Raw genomic sequence first — 16208 nt, forward strand, 5'->3', positions numbered from 1 at the left:
CCCCCCTCCTCCGCCTCCTCCTCCTCCTCCTCCTCCTCCTCCTCCTCTCTGGCATTTTGTGCAGCGGAGGAGGAAAGGAGGAGAGACTGCTGAGTAGGAGACAGAGGGGACCCTGAGACAACACGTCCCACGCCAGAGCCAGACAGCCAGGGAACTTTGATTTGACGCCAAGTAGCCTGCGATGAAAATGACGATGAAGAGAAAGAGCCACGTTTCTTGTTCTGCTTCTTCTTCTTCTTCCTGGGAGGTTTAGATGTGTCGGGCGTGTGCAACATATGATGTCCTTGGACTCATGTGCTCAATGAAGATTCCTTTATCTCTGATTTTGCTGCTGAATTCGCTGATGGTGCCGCGTCGTTGTGCCCGCACTTAGGTCAGCCGAATGAATGTGAAGGCAGTCTGAGCGCATTGTTTCCAAGCTCCGTTGCATATGGGATTTCCAGCCGTGATGTCTGCAATATTTCGCTCTTTGTTTCTGGGTAAGTCACTTCCCATTCCCCTTAAAAGATTATGAATTCATACAGAAAGCAGCGGAGCGTGTTCGACTGTCATTTGTCACTGAGGATGTGGACGTTGATGTCTGTCGTTATTATATTTCCAAAGATTTTTGTGTGTGTGTGTGTGTGTGTGTGTGTGGGTGTGTGTGTGCGTGTGTGTGTGTGTGTGTGTGTGTGTGGGTGTGTGTGTGCGTGTGTGTGTGTGTGTGTGTGTGTGTGGGTGTGTGTGTGCGTGTGTGTGTGTGTGTGTGTGTGTGTGTGTGCGCGCATTTTTATTTTTTAACGTCCTTAACACGTCTGCCAAATGTTTTCAGCACCGATTTGGGATGATGTCAGAATATATTTATTTCCGTTGATTTCCTATAGTCACTTGTGCACTTTATAATGCTGCATATGAGAAGAAATTGCTACATTTGCATGTATTTGAAAAATGAAAAAGCACCAACCCTGTTTTCCAAAACCACAGCCTGCTGTACTTGGGGGGGGGGGGGGGGGTAGGAAAAATGAGAAGGGGATAAAAGTTCACCTGACCCCTCCCTTTAAATCTGCTACACAGATTTATCCAGCATGCACCTACAGTATATGTGCATGTGTTGACACCAGATTTTCAAAGGCATGGCTTCCTGCAGATAGGCAAAATGCTTCTTGCCATTTCAATGCGGGCAAAGAATTTAAAATGTAACACATGCAGAAACCACTGAAATTTTCCATATGCTGTTGTTTATTGTTTGGCCCAATTTAAAGTGTTGTGAAATGAAAAATAGTTCAGATTTTCAAAGCAACATCATTTGTTTTTGAGTTTGAAATTAGACTTTAAAAGGTTAATTGATGATCATAAAAGAAGGCTTCCTTTATCTACCAGTAGTGACAGCAATTGATGTTATCACCACCACTGCTGATACTAATACCAACACTGCTGTTATTACGACTATTGCTGCAGCTATCACTGATATTACAGTAATGCAGTTAAAGCCTGGAGGAGATTCCAGGTACGGAGCTAAATGGAGGATTGTTTAATACCACTGTGACTCCGCTGACTGGAAGTTACTGTGAGACTGTGTGTAAAAATGACTTCCAGTAAGAGGTTTCACACTCATCATCTGCAGTAAAACGGAGGGAGGGGGAAACAGAAAACTCCTCGTTGGCTATAACTGGGGGAAAACAAGAGACCCCTGAGTTGAAGTAAGAGTGGTTTAGAGTGGTCGTATGAGGAATAATGCAGCTTGACTGTTCTGGTTTGAGTCCAAAAGTCGTGCTCTCGTCTGCTTGCTGTTCATGTTGCAGTGTAGAGAAAAATCAAGACACCAGCATTTGTGTTTAACTTCTCATTTGATTCGTTCAGACATACAACTGATGTTATTTGCTTCTGCTTGATGTGGCTTGTGCTGTGGGCTTGTAAATGCCTAAAGAGGTTGTTATCTTCAGCTCCCCATTATTCTGTTACTTCCATACTGTGGTGACCTCTCAGGGGAGCACCCTGCCCTTTGCCCAAAGCATTCTGGGAAAAGCTCCAGTTCCCCTGTGACCCTGAATAAGATAAGCAGCATAGAAAATGGAAAAATTGACATATTCCGTGGACCTGCAAACATGCTGACGTGTTAGGGGTTACACTGGTCTGCCAGTGAATCCAGAGTATGTGCTCAGTGGTGATGGTCACTGATCCTTGGTTTAACTAAAGGAGCTGACTCGGCATTGGACACTGCATACCAAGACATTTTTTTTGATTCAGTTCATCAGTCTTCTTCAAGCCAGATACCAATGCCTTACTGATGATGATTATGATGATAATGATGTTGATGATGATAATAAAAACACAAGCAGTTCCTAGCTGGCACAGTGGATCCAGCAATGGGAAGGCGTAAACTTAACACATTAAACGACACAATAGCACTTTATTCCCTAATAAAAATAATAATGATACACTTTTCTTAAATTAACCATCAGGCTATGCCAAGACTATTAAATGAGTTGTTGTTGCCATGGTGAGGCATTTTCTCCTCTCTCTGTCATGTCACAAGATATGACTGTATAAAACAATTCATGCGGCTGAAAAATGATATTAGGCTTGATGTCCAGCACTGTTGCAACCTGGGTCATGGATCTCTCATGCAGGAACAAAATATCTGCCAGTCAGCCAAAAGAGCAAGGAAATATATGTAGCTTTTCAGGCTAGGCTGCTCTGCTGTGCCAGACTGAAGGACATTTTCCCGAAGTTATAGCCTGTATTAATTCAAGATCAACACCAAGGCCAAGTAAAGAGAGGAAGTGGCTGTTTTATTATAAAAGAATCAATAGTCATTAATAGGGGCTCATTTCCTTTTTATTTGGTTTTGGCTTCGCAAGTCATGAGACATCCTTAATTTAATATGTGTTGGAGATGTAATATCCACTGTTCACATTACAGATAAGTAGCACAATTAATTGCCACCGGGACTTCTGTAGCTCCCTTCGGTAACCCTGCCGATTCAAAGTAAGAAACAGAACAAGGTCAAATAAAATAACTCGTGGTGCAGTGGTAGATCCAGCCAGGTAAAGGAGACTGGTGATGGATTGCTTATCTGTCCTCGCGCCAGGATTAAATGATTCTGAATGAGAGAATTTGAAAATGACTATCCAAGAAGTAATAACACAGTGTAAGTCACTTGACAGAAATGTAATTGGAAAGAATGAGCAGCTTCTCTCTGCAAGAGCCCAAACCCTGCACCCACACTTGGGGGAGTCTTATGTTCGCCTGAGCATCAGTCTGTAAGGACAATGCGACGTGAGTGATCATGGGAATGAAATTATCCCATGGAGTCTTAACACTAGTGTGTGTGTGTGTGTGTTGATGCATGTTTGTTTACATGCATGCTTTTACTGTATACTGTGAGTAACAGTGAGAAGATGGCAGCGTCTATGCACGCATCCTAGTGTTAGATGTAGATAAAGAGAGCAGTGGCTCCAAACAGAAATTCTGTCCCCATTCTATATTTAGCATGTCTGCCGGGGTAGGCAGAGGATCTCTGAAATGTGAAGATGACAGGAGCCTCCTGAGCCAGAGGTTATGAAGTGACATCTTGATGTGTTTGCGCCTGAATCACACTCCCACACACACCCAGGCACAGACTTCTGACATTCCTTCAAACCCAGAGACATTTCGATATTTGACGTCTAGTTACCATACATTAAGGTTTTGTTTTGATCTCCCTTTGACTCACATTATTCTTCAGCGTTATCATGTGGCATCCCCCGTGTTTATTCTCAGCTTTGAAAATATTTGTTTTTTGAGAGCATGTGATGAATTTGGCAGATCTGCTTTGCGGGAATCCGAATTTGCAGGATATGTAAAGAATTTGTCAGTTAGGTGTGGAGGCTTGTGCAGTGTATTGAAGTCAACCTTCATCTCACATTGTGGAAGCATAAACTTTAAAATGACTTTCAGTCTCATCTCAGTTGGTGAATATAATTAATTTACAAAAAGTTTGTTTGATGAATGCGATGCAGACATAGCAACAAAATGTTCTCACACAGACGGAGCAAAGGGACAATGCAAAGCATCACAATAAACATACAGTATGTACTCAGGAATCAATATCCAGTAGATATTGCATTCAAGCTGTAGTACACAGTACAGTATAGCGGCAGCTGTTGAGGGAAAATAGCAAATAGCTAGCTGTGCATTGCTCCAGATAGTGAAATAACTTCCCTTCCACCTACAATGTCAGCTATTTGACATGCAGAACAAAGTGTAAACAGATTTCCATCAAGGGAGGATTGTATTACTCAAAGCAAAAGTGGCAAATCTGAATGGATCAGCAAGGGCAGAGCTCTGTGGAATACAAAACCTCGACCAAGGTTGACTGAAGAGGCCTGCAGATGAGTAAAGAGGTCCAGCCGTCCTCAAAACAATTGACCCATATCATTAACAAACACTGATTTGCCTTCCAAGCACTTTCCCCCTGATGTGTGCGGCCTCTGAATGACAGCGTGCTTCCCTGAATAACAATCCGTCCTCCTTCTGTACCTGAGGGATTCTTCATGTTTCATTGATTGTGGTGCTTTTAGTCAGAAGGTCTTTCTATTCTGTCGCAGCAAGCTGGTTGCCATGTTTGAAACGAGAGTGTTTGTAGGTAAAAGTGTACCTGCTTTGTAGAGTAAGTGCTTTTGTTCCTATGAGTGGAGGGTCGAGGTCGGCTGTGTTTTTATAGCAGCCCGAGACATCCAGAGTAAAAAAAAATAAGAAATAAAGGCCACAGTGGTGGAATAGACGTAGCCTTTGCTGAATTCATCTGTTGTTTCTACAGTATTTCTTTGTCTGACTGTTCGTCATCCCCCTGGTGTGTTTCTGCCACACCCATAATTTCCAAGCTATCCACGTTATTCTGTATGAACCTTTTGTCACTTGCATCTTGTGAAACAGATAAGGAAACAGTAAGACACATGCCTCGACAGAGCTGGGTTTGTGCAGTGTTTCTGACCTATAAACCCTCCCCCTTTTCATCCTTCACCGGGAAAATTACTGCCAGATTATTTTGGAACGTATGAACAGGAACTGCCTATTTCACTTTACTGCTAATCTTTGACAGATGTTCTGCAGAGGCTCACATTCACATTAACTGGAGCCACATGCGCAGTCCACACATGACAGTACACCACACCCGTGTGCTGTACTGCTGTACAGTACACAAACAATCAAAGACACAGACATTTGGAGCAGATAAACTAACACATGCATGTGACAGCTGCCTGCTGTTTTGTACAATTCATGAAGCATAAGATCATTTTATTTGATCAGAACTCAGACCCATGTGAGATCGAATTGAGATGAGAAACAAATCAAAGGAACACATTTCCATTGTTATGAAGGTGTTCCTGTTATTTTAAAAACCTATCAATTTGGGAAAGACATTTATCAAGCAGCAATCCTGTCTCCAATAAATTATGTTTTATAATTCTAAATTGTAGCCGCACATACAACTTAATAGAGAAATCTGGAGCTAGAAAGATGTTGACATAGGACATACCAGCAGAATGTTCACTGACAACATATTTGTCACATTTGTTTTCCTCGAACATCCACTCTTGCGATACAAAATCCACTCATGAACTAAAATGCAATAAGAACCTTATGTTTAGTTAGCAGTTGGTTAAGGTTTAGAAAAGGATCATTGTCTTGCTTAAATATTGAAAAAGTCAACAGTGACAAGACGCCACATGTTAACTTCAAGTAACAAGTAAATGTTTTAGTTGATGATGCAAATGAATAGTGTATGAATATGAGTATGAGTTCAAAGCAGAAATGCTGATCATTCCCTGTTTCCACACTCTCAAATGTGAGGATTTGTTGTCCCTTTGTTTCTGTTTTATATGTAGGGTTAATGTCTTGGGGTGTGACCGGACTGACAAAACAGGCTGTAGGCAAGGTGTCACCTTGGGCCCCAGGAAAATGTGAATTGATAAATGAAAACAATAAACAAGAGATTACTTGAGAGGGAAAATGACTGGTAGTTGCAGTCCCTTTATATTTACATTGATTTTGATAGATAGAAGGCTAATTATGGATGGAAATGTATTATTGTGTGACCACAAGACAGCAGTGACACTAGCACTCACCTTCCAACATAACCCTTCTCCCTTGAATCACTTGATCCTGCTGCGTCTTAATTGCTCACTAACTGGCCTAAGCAGAAATGCATTCAGTTAACCACGTCATTAACAACAGGATTCGTTGGCTTTGCATTATTGCATCAGGAATGTATATTTTATACGACCATGTCCCAGGAGTCCCCATCCACTATGGATATCAAACTGTAAATGGCATAACAAGAATCCATTTACTTTTACCTCTTTTTAGTATGATTATCATTTTTTTCTTCATCTTGCACGCAATGAGTTCATCTTGTAGGATCACTATAACTATATTGATGTTATAATTAATTAACTCTTCTGCCATAATGTCTGTAAGTCCTGTCCCATCTACCATCATCATGTATTATGTCTTTTGTCATGTTACGTTGCATCCGAAGAAAACGCAAATGAGATAAGACAATGCATGAAATAACAAGACAGCGGATTTAGCACATTACAATCAGCTACTCCAAAACTAAAACAGGTAGTCCTCTACCACCTTGTGTAGTTCTGACACTAACAGGTTACATTGGCCTTCAGTTCCCTGTAATCTCTACAACCACGGCCATTTCCTCCAAAGGGAGGATTTCTGCCTTGTTTGCAGTAGAGAATAACCATGAAAGTCAATGAAGCAAGCACAATTACAGCTATTTTCTACGAAAATGTGAAGTGATTTGTTCCTTGTGAGCATAAATATTTTAATCAAGGTCTATCATTGTTTTATGTAAGCAGTGAGGAGATCAAAGAGTGAACAAAACGGTGAGATAAACAGCAGATGCTGTCGGCGAGTTGGCGCGTGGAATTGTCTCCCATTGATTCACCCCACTGAAGGTCTGTCCTGATATTAATTCTTTGCGGCTATTGACATTTGCTGGATATACAACTCCATCTATCACCAACTGAGTGCTCTTCGGGTGCAAGAGCAAAGGTGATCAAAATTCATACATCTTGCTAAAACACCATTTAAAATGATTTGTTTATCAGTGGTGGGGGTTGAGATACTATCATCTCAGAGCCCTGTTGTGGTGCTTTCAAGTGCTTTCTGCCTTACTGGAAACTGGCAGCGCAGAATAAAGCTGGCATCCTTGTCTTCTCTAAGCAGAACATGCTTTTGATCTATGTTCTCTGTCTCTGAAACCAGGTATGTCTCTGTTTTGTGTGCAGCTGCTCAACGCAACTGTGCTGGAAAATAAACAGCTCAAAAAGCCAAATCCCCATTGCTGAGGTGTCGTTCACTTTCAAGGAGCTTAGCATAGTGCTTACATGAGTGACACAAAGGAGGAAGAAGCAAACTATTGATGAAACACTGACACAGAGCCAAGCAGCACAGGAGCGACATTGGTTGTGTTACAGTAGAGGTCGAGCCTGTGTGTGTGCTTAAAGGTTTCCCCTGTCACCTGGAAGCCTGTCAACATGAGCGAGGTTCAGCAAGGCCTGATCGCGCTGATTGCACGTCAAGTCAAGATGATATGAAATCATTCTCTTTACTCAGCAGAGTGGACCTTTGATTGGACGCCACGGCGTTCTCGCTGCAGGTTCAAGTTGTGTGCTGAGCTTGACATTTTCATTGAGTGACAGAGTGTCAAAACCCCTGTAAACCATCTGCCAATAATTGATCATCTCTTACTAGTTGCTTAGAACTTTAATTGGTCGTGGGGTGCACCTGTCGGACTCCAACCTGTGCCGTGCCTCATCTCACACTGTGATTATTGATTATCATATCCAAATATCAACTTGGACATTCAAACAGCATCACGCCGCTGAAGTGAGAACCAGCAAGAGAATGCAGTTCACAGCAAAACTGTGACCGCAGGGAGTCCTCCCCGTAAACCTTAAAGCAAAAGATTGTTCATGCAGACTGAAAGAATTATGAAATGTACATGTATTTGATTTATTCCGGTACAATGCAGATGTACAAAATATTGACTTCTCTTTCATTCAGCTGTAATTCAATCTCCAGAATTAATTGCAGATAAATAAAAGCAACTTGCCTTACACCACATAATGGCAACCCTGGCTGGGTTTTTTTTTTTTTTCCTCTTCTTCCTCCTCTCCCACTTTTCCAATTGGGAGCTGACTGAATGAACAGGAGGAAATGTTCCACGTCGCTCTATTTAGACGCCTGCTGTTCCTTTCAATTTGAAACAGACTATTAGCCCAGCAAGCAGGACACTCCATTAGGTGTTTTGAACCCACATGCCACGTTGTCTCACTCCATTTCCTCTTTTGCTTGCCAGTCTTCCCTAAAGCGTTAGTGGCTTTAATCAGAAGAGGCCCTCCTGCCCTTCAGACATTTATCTTCAGCCGCTTTTGGTCGTCACCGAGCAGCCTGGAAAGACCTAAAGATGGATGGTGTTTTGAAGGGAGGGAATTTGGTGGCCATTGATTAGAGTGCTGGAAGACAAAGTGGTTACCTGCACAAGACCTGAACACCATCTGGAGGATCCCCCCTCCACTCTTAGTGCATGATAGCTAAAGTCAGGACTCAGCCATCTGTCAAATTTAGATCTATACTGAGTGCAAGGGAAAAAAAGGAGACGAAAAAAGTTCAGATCATGCCGTAACTTTATATTGTTGGCTTAATCTGTTTATTGACTGTAATAAAACTTTGGCCTTTAAAGCTCTGCAAGATATGCAATTCTGCTAATTAATTCTTTATAGGGATGAAATCCTTGGTCATCAGAACCTTACCTCATGTCAGTAGGAACTGTCAGAAGCAATAAGTTAGGTCCAGCCTTGGGTTGCCAGTGCTGCTCTCTTGCAGTGGATGTTGTGTGATGGATGGTTTAATTATCCAACCACAATGCAAGCCATTTGGTCTGTCATAGCACAGCGAAAAACATTGCAAACCTAATATCACTGATCAATTGCTAAGTTGTCCACAAATTAAGTATGTAATGCCACTGATTGTACTACAGCTGTCCTTTCAATATCTCATATTAAAGAGTACATGAGCCCTTTATCAGGCTAAAAGGTTGAGAAGTTTGTTTCCACAGAGATAAAGTTTCTTATTCAGCAGCTCAGACTGTGGGTGTAAGTACAATATATATCACCAGAGCTGAAAAAAAGCTTTTTTCCCCTCTTGTCCTCCCACCTCTTTTCCCCTTTCCCAGAAAAGAGGTTCGGAACAGATGGCACCACCACCTTGGTTTTTTCCAACTCGTTAGACTTGACTTGTTGATGGAACGAAGCCTTTACGCTATGCTGCCCATGCAGATGTGAAGCTGTACATTTTTTTTTTTTAATGTATCCACTGTCAGAAACTGCCCTGCAGTGAGGGTGGTAGCAGCCACCGCCTGAGGAAACCTACAGTGTGGATGCAACACTTTGATATTGTCTTTTTTTTCCCCTGGTAGGACTCATTTCCTTCATGATCATGAAGGTAGCGCCAGCTCTGCTTGGACATAAAGTGAAGGTGGAGTGTGCTTGTGCTTGTTACTGCCGCTTAAACACTCATATACACATGCTCTCTGCAGCTGTAGGCAAGTGGTGCTCATGTGATTGTGTAAACTGACTGCAGTAATGGAGTGTACCTCAGAGACTAGCAAATTGATGCCAACAACTTTACAATCATAACGGCATGTTTCCTGCATTTGTTTTTGACATCCTCTCCGTTTCTGTTTAGCGCACGCTTGTTTAGCCTGGCCCATCACGCAGCTTGTCAGACCCAACTTAAACAGCACCGCATCTCTTGTCGAGAGACAGACGGGGCCTTAGGACTGCATTCAAGATGCCTGTCATGGTTTGGCATTGTTGTCCACACTGTCACACTTTAAAAAAAAAACAAAAAACCTGTCTTATTGTGGTTGCTAGTTGAGGATAGTGATGTTCTTCAGTGTGTGAGCAGTGCAGCAGTGAGTGAAAACTGTGACGCACCCCGAGCTTGATGTCTCTCTCAGAATTATTAAACATGAGGCTTTTTTGGACCTCACATTTTCTCTCAGCAGCAGACATAAGTTTTATTTTGTGTGTCTTTCTTCAAGAGGGAAATCAAGAGTGTTAGCATTTGGCTTGATTTGCCTGTCTGGGGTCCAAAGACGCTGTGGAGGAGGAAATAGCAGAGTTTGCAAATTCAAGCTCTTAAAATAATTAAAGTTGGCATGATGACTCTGCTCTCAAGACGGGTCCAAGCTTAAAAAAAGACAGCTTTGGGAGTTACCCCACAGCAACAGCAAGTGGAGTTATACTCTGAAATTAGAAATAATGAAGGTTAGAATATGAAATGCACAGATAAGATGAAATAAAACGCATGATGCGGTCACTGTGGAGTGAAATGAAGCTTTTGGCCACTGACCCATCATACCAGAAAACAAACATTTTTCCATTTAGGAGAGGGAGATGCTGTTTACTCTATTAACCTTTCTTCTCGGTTGCACTCTTGACATTGAACAATGTGGAAGAGGCCAACTCCTCACTGGCCCTTTTGCTAATGAGGCAATTAAGTCTATCCTGCCTTGGTTGAGCAAGCGGCCGAGAGAGCAAGGCAAGTCATCTGCTGTCTCAGCAAACACCAAGCATCTTAGCCGTGCTGCAGTCAGATTGCACAACAAGCCCGGCTTTGTTGTGGTGGTCGCCCAGTCGTTGTGCTTCTCCTTTGTCAGTGCGACCCTTAGCACAGCTGGAGATCACAGGCAGCATCAGGCTTTATTTATCCATGTGCGCTGAATCACAGCAAATGGAAATGGAAGAAAAACACTGAAATAAAATTATGTTTGCGCTCTGTTTGTGAAGCCATGGTGGATGGTAACTATGTAACACAGCTATTTGCACATTATTTCGGGGTAATACCAACAGCACATAGAGCGCTGTTTAGGTATCAAGTAGTGGACTGTTATTCTTTCTCCCTGCATCACAGTCCATTTCAGAATAAAACCTGCCTGATATGTTGTTTTAATGCTTCAGAAAACTCAAAGAATATCTCAGAAATTGGACTTAAAAATTGTATTTCAGTGCTGCCTGACCCTGTTTAATTTCTTTACCTCTGTGTGTCCTGTTGACTTGAGTATGTACCTTGTTACCAGCCACGACAGCAGAGCGGGTATTGTTTTACCTTGTGAGTCTCATCATAACAAAATGTGGTCCTGGAGACACCTACTGTTGCAGGTGTTCATTCGTCGGTCTGTATGTGGACAAATTTTGTCACACATCATCATCAACTGTGCAAGATACAGTTACAAAATGTGTATAGTTGAGAACAAAATGAAAGCCGAAATCAAAGATGGGTGTAGTCTGACCCATGAGTATTGAGTACTCATGTAATAATGTAGATAGGTGTGATCCCATCACAAGATGATCTCTAGTTTCTTTATGGTTTGAGTTATTCATGCAGCTAAAGGAGTCATTGCTGGCAGCTAGACTGAGAGGATACTGGGCGACTTAGTCCAGTGTCAGGAGTGGTGGACACTGTGGCTGGAGATTTACTGTAGGGTGCAAAGGAGAGGATTAAGGATGAAGCTCTGATCCTGGTCCCACAAGACCCTTGAGAAACCTGTATTCTGATAACTAGAAGACCAATCCACTATGAGTGGCAGAAAGAAAGAGAGCGATGTGAATGTACAACCGTGTGACTACATACTTGATTGAGTGGTTGTCAATGTGTGTGTTCATGTCTGGTTTTATCATCAGATCCCCTCTCCGACACATGTTTGAGGGAAAGCATGGAATTGCGATTGTCTCAAGAGCTTGCCAGGAGAACGCTGATTGCTGTAAAATGTGCTGACACTCAGCATCCATTAAAAAAAACACACTCTTGTAACAATTGTTACCCAATTAAATGAGTTTGACAGCAATTAGCATGTTTCTTACCTCTTAGCCCACTGACTGGCTGCTATGAGCAGCTGCTGTGTCATACAAAAGGGGCCTGCATTAGGGCCTAAGTTAATGTGTTTAAGGGATGCACAATTCTAACGAGCGATAACGGAAGGCTTACGGCTGCTCAGAAGGGATTAGGGGACATAGTTGTCTGTCTTAAAGCTCAGGCTTAACCATCACACTCTTCTTTTTTTTTTCCCTCCTCCATCTCTCCTCCCTGGTAATGAATCGCCGGTGTTTCCTGACACACGAAAAAGAACGTCTCACTTGGCAGCGAACGAAGACGGCCGCTCATTAGCTGTGGAAAGGTATACGGAACCAGAAAGACAAGATGTCCGGACAGATTTGTTTGAAATCAATAACGGTCTTCTGAAGCTTCCTCTACAGTATGTGGCTGCCACAACTTACCAGACAAGATTCATGGGGGCTTACGTAAGCAGGCAAAGGTGCGTTTGATCCACACAGAGATGCAGTATGTAGAAGAAGAAGAACAAAATGAGCACCGTGGCTCCTTTGAGCATCACCTTTCAGCCCTCTTGTGCAGGTTTCACTGTGCACTTTAACATATTTCCCTCTGCGATGTGACCGGATCAACATTGAGAGATTACCTCAGCTCGGTGTGTGAGACGCGGATGCCTCTGAAGTGGCAGGTCTGGAGAATGACAGAGCTACAGTTTTCAGTTATGGGACACTAAAGATGCATCGTGGCAAGGGCGGCAGAAAAAGTGCACTGTTAGCAATGGGCTGCACCACGTGTATTTGCTGCTGGCTAAAATGACTGTCATCGGACAGGACAGGGTACATGCCATGCAAAATATACTGAATAATACAGAGAGCCCCATCATCACACATATGCGGCTTTCTTTTTCATCATTCCAGACTTCACCCTTTCCTCCACATGTACTTGGGGAAGGGCTCTCATGACATGAAGAAATGATTATTATTATTCAATATTCAGCTCAGACGCACAAGACACTCTTTTACTCTTTTGTCGCATTTAGCATGTGCACCACTGTGTTATAGTGTTAGAGTCACAGTTTAATAAAAAACCAGGACAGATGATTCCACTTACCTCTGGCTCCATGTATAAACCAATGCTGTTGTTTATCTCAAGCTAAGAGCCCTCTTGTGAACATAAATAGACCTGGGTGCAGTTTTTTTCTGAAGCAATGTCAGTAGGGTTTTCACTCACCCCTGTGCTGCCCCTGTGAAGTGTATCAGGAGACCTTTTCATTGGCATGCAAGTTAGCACCGTCTTGTCGCCTGGTGACTGTACCACACAGGGTCTTCAGGGAAATCATCATGCAACAGCACTGGTACATTTTTGATTATGAAAGAAAGTTATTGTGTACGTGCGACCTGGTTAGAGCACCGCCCACCCTGGTGTCTCCTTCATGTCCTTGCTTCACTTCTCTGTTGTCCTCTTCTTTAGTCAGACCAACTGCATATATAATAATAATCCCCGCCATCAGTTGATCTCATAGAAGAGAGAGCAGTGGTTATAGGCGGGGGGAGAACAGACATTTAACCTGCTCTGTCCAGTGGGTGGAAATTTGATGTATCATGGCGCACATTACCATCTGACTACATTAGCATAGCCAGCCGAACATAGGTTTTGAAAGCCCTCATTATTTTACATATCGATTTTTGCTTCACTTCACTTATAGCGGAGCTGAAGTAATCCCACTTATTGTTTATTTATCCTCTCCTCACAGCGTACAGCATTATATTTGATCAGAAGGGAGAAAAACAAACACAGTTTATATTTTTCAGACCCCTAGATGTTGTCTTTATTGCCATTGTTTGCCTGCATGGCATTGGAACGCAATAGAAGTATGAATGATGTTTCACTAGACTGACCAGCGTGGTCATTAATCCTAATATTTAGACTCTAGCCACCATCCACTCCCAGCCGCGGCTTGACTACAAGTAATCATAGCCATACACCCGTGTGTATTGTGCTTGCGGAAAAAACACTACAAGCGCAGAAGCTTAGTCCATCAATCTAAGAGGCCAGACATTTTTTTTCTCCAACCCTGTGTTGGAGGATTTTACATGTTGCGCTGCCCACCCCCCATCCTGAGGGAGTATGTTCATGAGCCCTCTCTCTTACTGTCCTGTCTCTTCCCAATCCCCCTCTCCTTCCGATGAGACATGGGGCCCGAGCGGACGGAGCGTGTATGGTTCTCCGCCGCAGGGTCGTGATGGATGGCCACTCAGCTATACGCGCCTTGCTCACCAGAGGCCGGCCATATTTCTCCTTCACTGCCCGCGTAGACCTGCATCTACATGAGGACTGTCAGGGATGCTGCTTTCTGTGAGCTCAGCAGGGCGGAGGAGGAGTATTTGATTATATGTAATGGAATTACAATAATCTGATTCCAAAAAAGATGACATCTGTAATCTGTTGCAGTTACTGTAAATATGCAGTAATCACATCACAGATNGGGGGGTGGGGGGTGGGGGTGGATGTGGATATGTTGAGGTGGAGTATTAGCATCGTGGTGACCCAAGGGTCTTATTGGAGGCTATTGCTCGGTCATAGGAGGAATAAACGCTGCAGGGTGCTCTGCATGGCGAGCACACTGCTGCTTTTGGGTCAGAGAAATGANGGGGGGTGGGGGGTGGGGGTGGATGTGGATATGTTGAGGTGGAGTATTAGCATCGTGGTGACCCAAGGGTCTTATTGGAGGCTATTGCTCGGTCATAGGAGGAATAAACGCTGCAGGGTGCTCTGCATGGCGAGCACACTGCTGCTTTTGGGTCAGAGAAATGAGAGGGGAGAGAGAGGGAGAGAGAGGATCCGTCATTGATCCTGTGGCATTAGCCTGGGCTGCAGTCATAATGAAGCCAGTGCTGTGTGCTCTATGTGTGAGTTTTTATGTGTGTGNGCTCATGTGATTGTGTAAACTGACTGCAGTAATGGAGTGTACCTCAGAGACTAGCAAATTGATGCCAACAACTTTACAATCATAACGGCATGTTTCCTGCATTTGTTTTTGACATCCTCTCCGTTTCTGTTTAGCGCACGCTTGTTTAGCCTGGCCCATCACGCAGCTTGTCAGACCCAACTTAAACAGCACCGCATCTCTTGTCGAGAGACAGACGGGGCCTTAGGACTGCATTCAAGATGCCTGTCATGGTTTGGCATTGTTGTCCACACTGTCACACTTTAAAAAAAAAACAAAAAACCTGTCTTATTGTGGTTGCTAGTTGAGGATAGTGATGTTCTTCAGTGTGTGAGCAGTGCAGCAGTGAGTGAAAACTGTGACGCACCCCGAGCTTGATGTCTCTCTCAGAATTATTAAACATGAGGCTTTTTTGGACCTCACATTTTCTCTCAGCAGCAGACATAAGTTTTATTTTGTGTGTCTTTCTTCAAGAGGGAAATCAAGAGTGTTAGCATTTGGCTTGATTTGCCTGTCTGGGGTCCAAAGACGCTGTGGAGGAGGAAATAGCAGAGTTTGCAAATTCAAGCTCTTAAAATAATTAAAGTTGGCATGATGACTCTGCTCTCAAGACGGGTCCAAGCTTAAAAAAAGACAGCTTTGGGAGTTACCCCACAGCAACAGCAAGTGGAGTTATACTCTGAAATTAGAAATAATGAAGGTTAGAATATGAAATGCACAGATAAGATGAAATAAAACGCATGATGCGGTCACTGTGGAGTGAAATGAAGCTTTTGGCCACTGACCCATCATACCAGAAAACAAACATTTTTCCATTTAGGAGAGGGAGATGCTGTTTACTCTATTAACCTTTCTTCTCGGTTGCACTCTTGACATTGAACAATGTGGAAGAGGCCAACTCCTCACTGGCCCTTTTGCTAATGAGGCAATTAAGTCTATCCTGCCTTGGTTGAGCAAGCGGCCGAGAGAGCAAGGCAAGTCATCTGCTGTCTCAGCAAACACCAAGCATCTTAGCCGTGCTGCAGTCAGATTGCACAACAAGCCCGGCTTTGTTGTGGTGGTCGCCCAGTCGTTGTGCTTCTCCTTTGTCAGTGCGACCCTTAGCACAGCTGGAGATCACAGGCAGCATCAGGCTTTATTTATCCATGTGCGCTGAATCACAGCAAATGGAAATGGAAGAAAAACACTGAAATAAAATTATGTTTGCGCTCTGTTTGTGAAGCCATGGTGGATGGTAACTATGTAACACAGCTATTTGCACATTATTTCGGGGTAATACCAACAGCACATAGAGCACTGTTTAGGGATCAAGTAGTGGACTGTTATTCTTTCTCCCTGCATCACAGTCCATTTCAGAATAAAACCTGCCTGATATGTTGTTTTA

At 43.2% G+C, this 16208-nt stretch overlaps 1 protein-coding gene across 1 annotated transcript in view; it reads left to right on the forward strand.

The window, feature by feature from the left end:
- The first annotated feature begins 265 nt into the window (after window positions 1–265).
- Window positions 266–16208, forward strand: part of LOC111222562 (CXADR-like membrane protein) — a 67277-nt gene continuing 51334 nt past the window's right edge. The window contains exon 1 of the mRNA XM_022746337.1: window positions 266–479. Within this exon, the coding sequence (XP_022602058.1) occupies window positions 431–479 (49 nt within the window). The 5' untranslated portion in view covers window positions 266–430. The remainder of the gene's footprint in view (window positions 480–16208) is intronic.

Source organism: Seriola dumerili, unplaced genomic scaffold, assembly GCF_002260705.1.
Source record: "Seriola dumerili isolate Sdu_G_001 unplaced genomic scaffold, Sdu_1.0 BDQW01000102.1, whole genome shotgun sequence".
Taxonomy (NCBI): domain Eukaryota; kingdom Metazoa; phylum Chordata; class Actinopteri; order Carangiformes; family Carangidae; genus Seriola; species Seriola dumerili.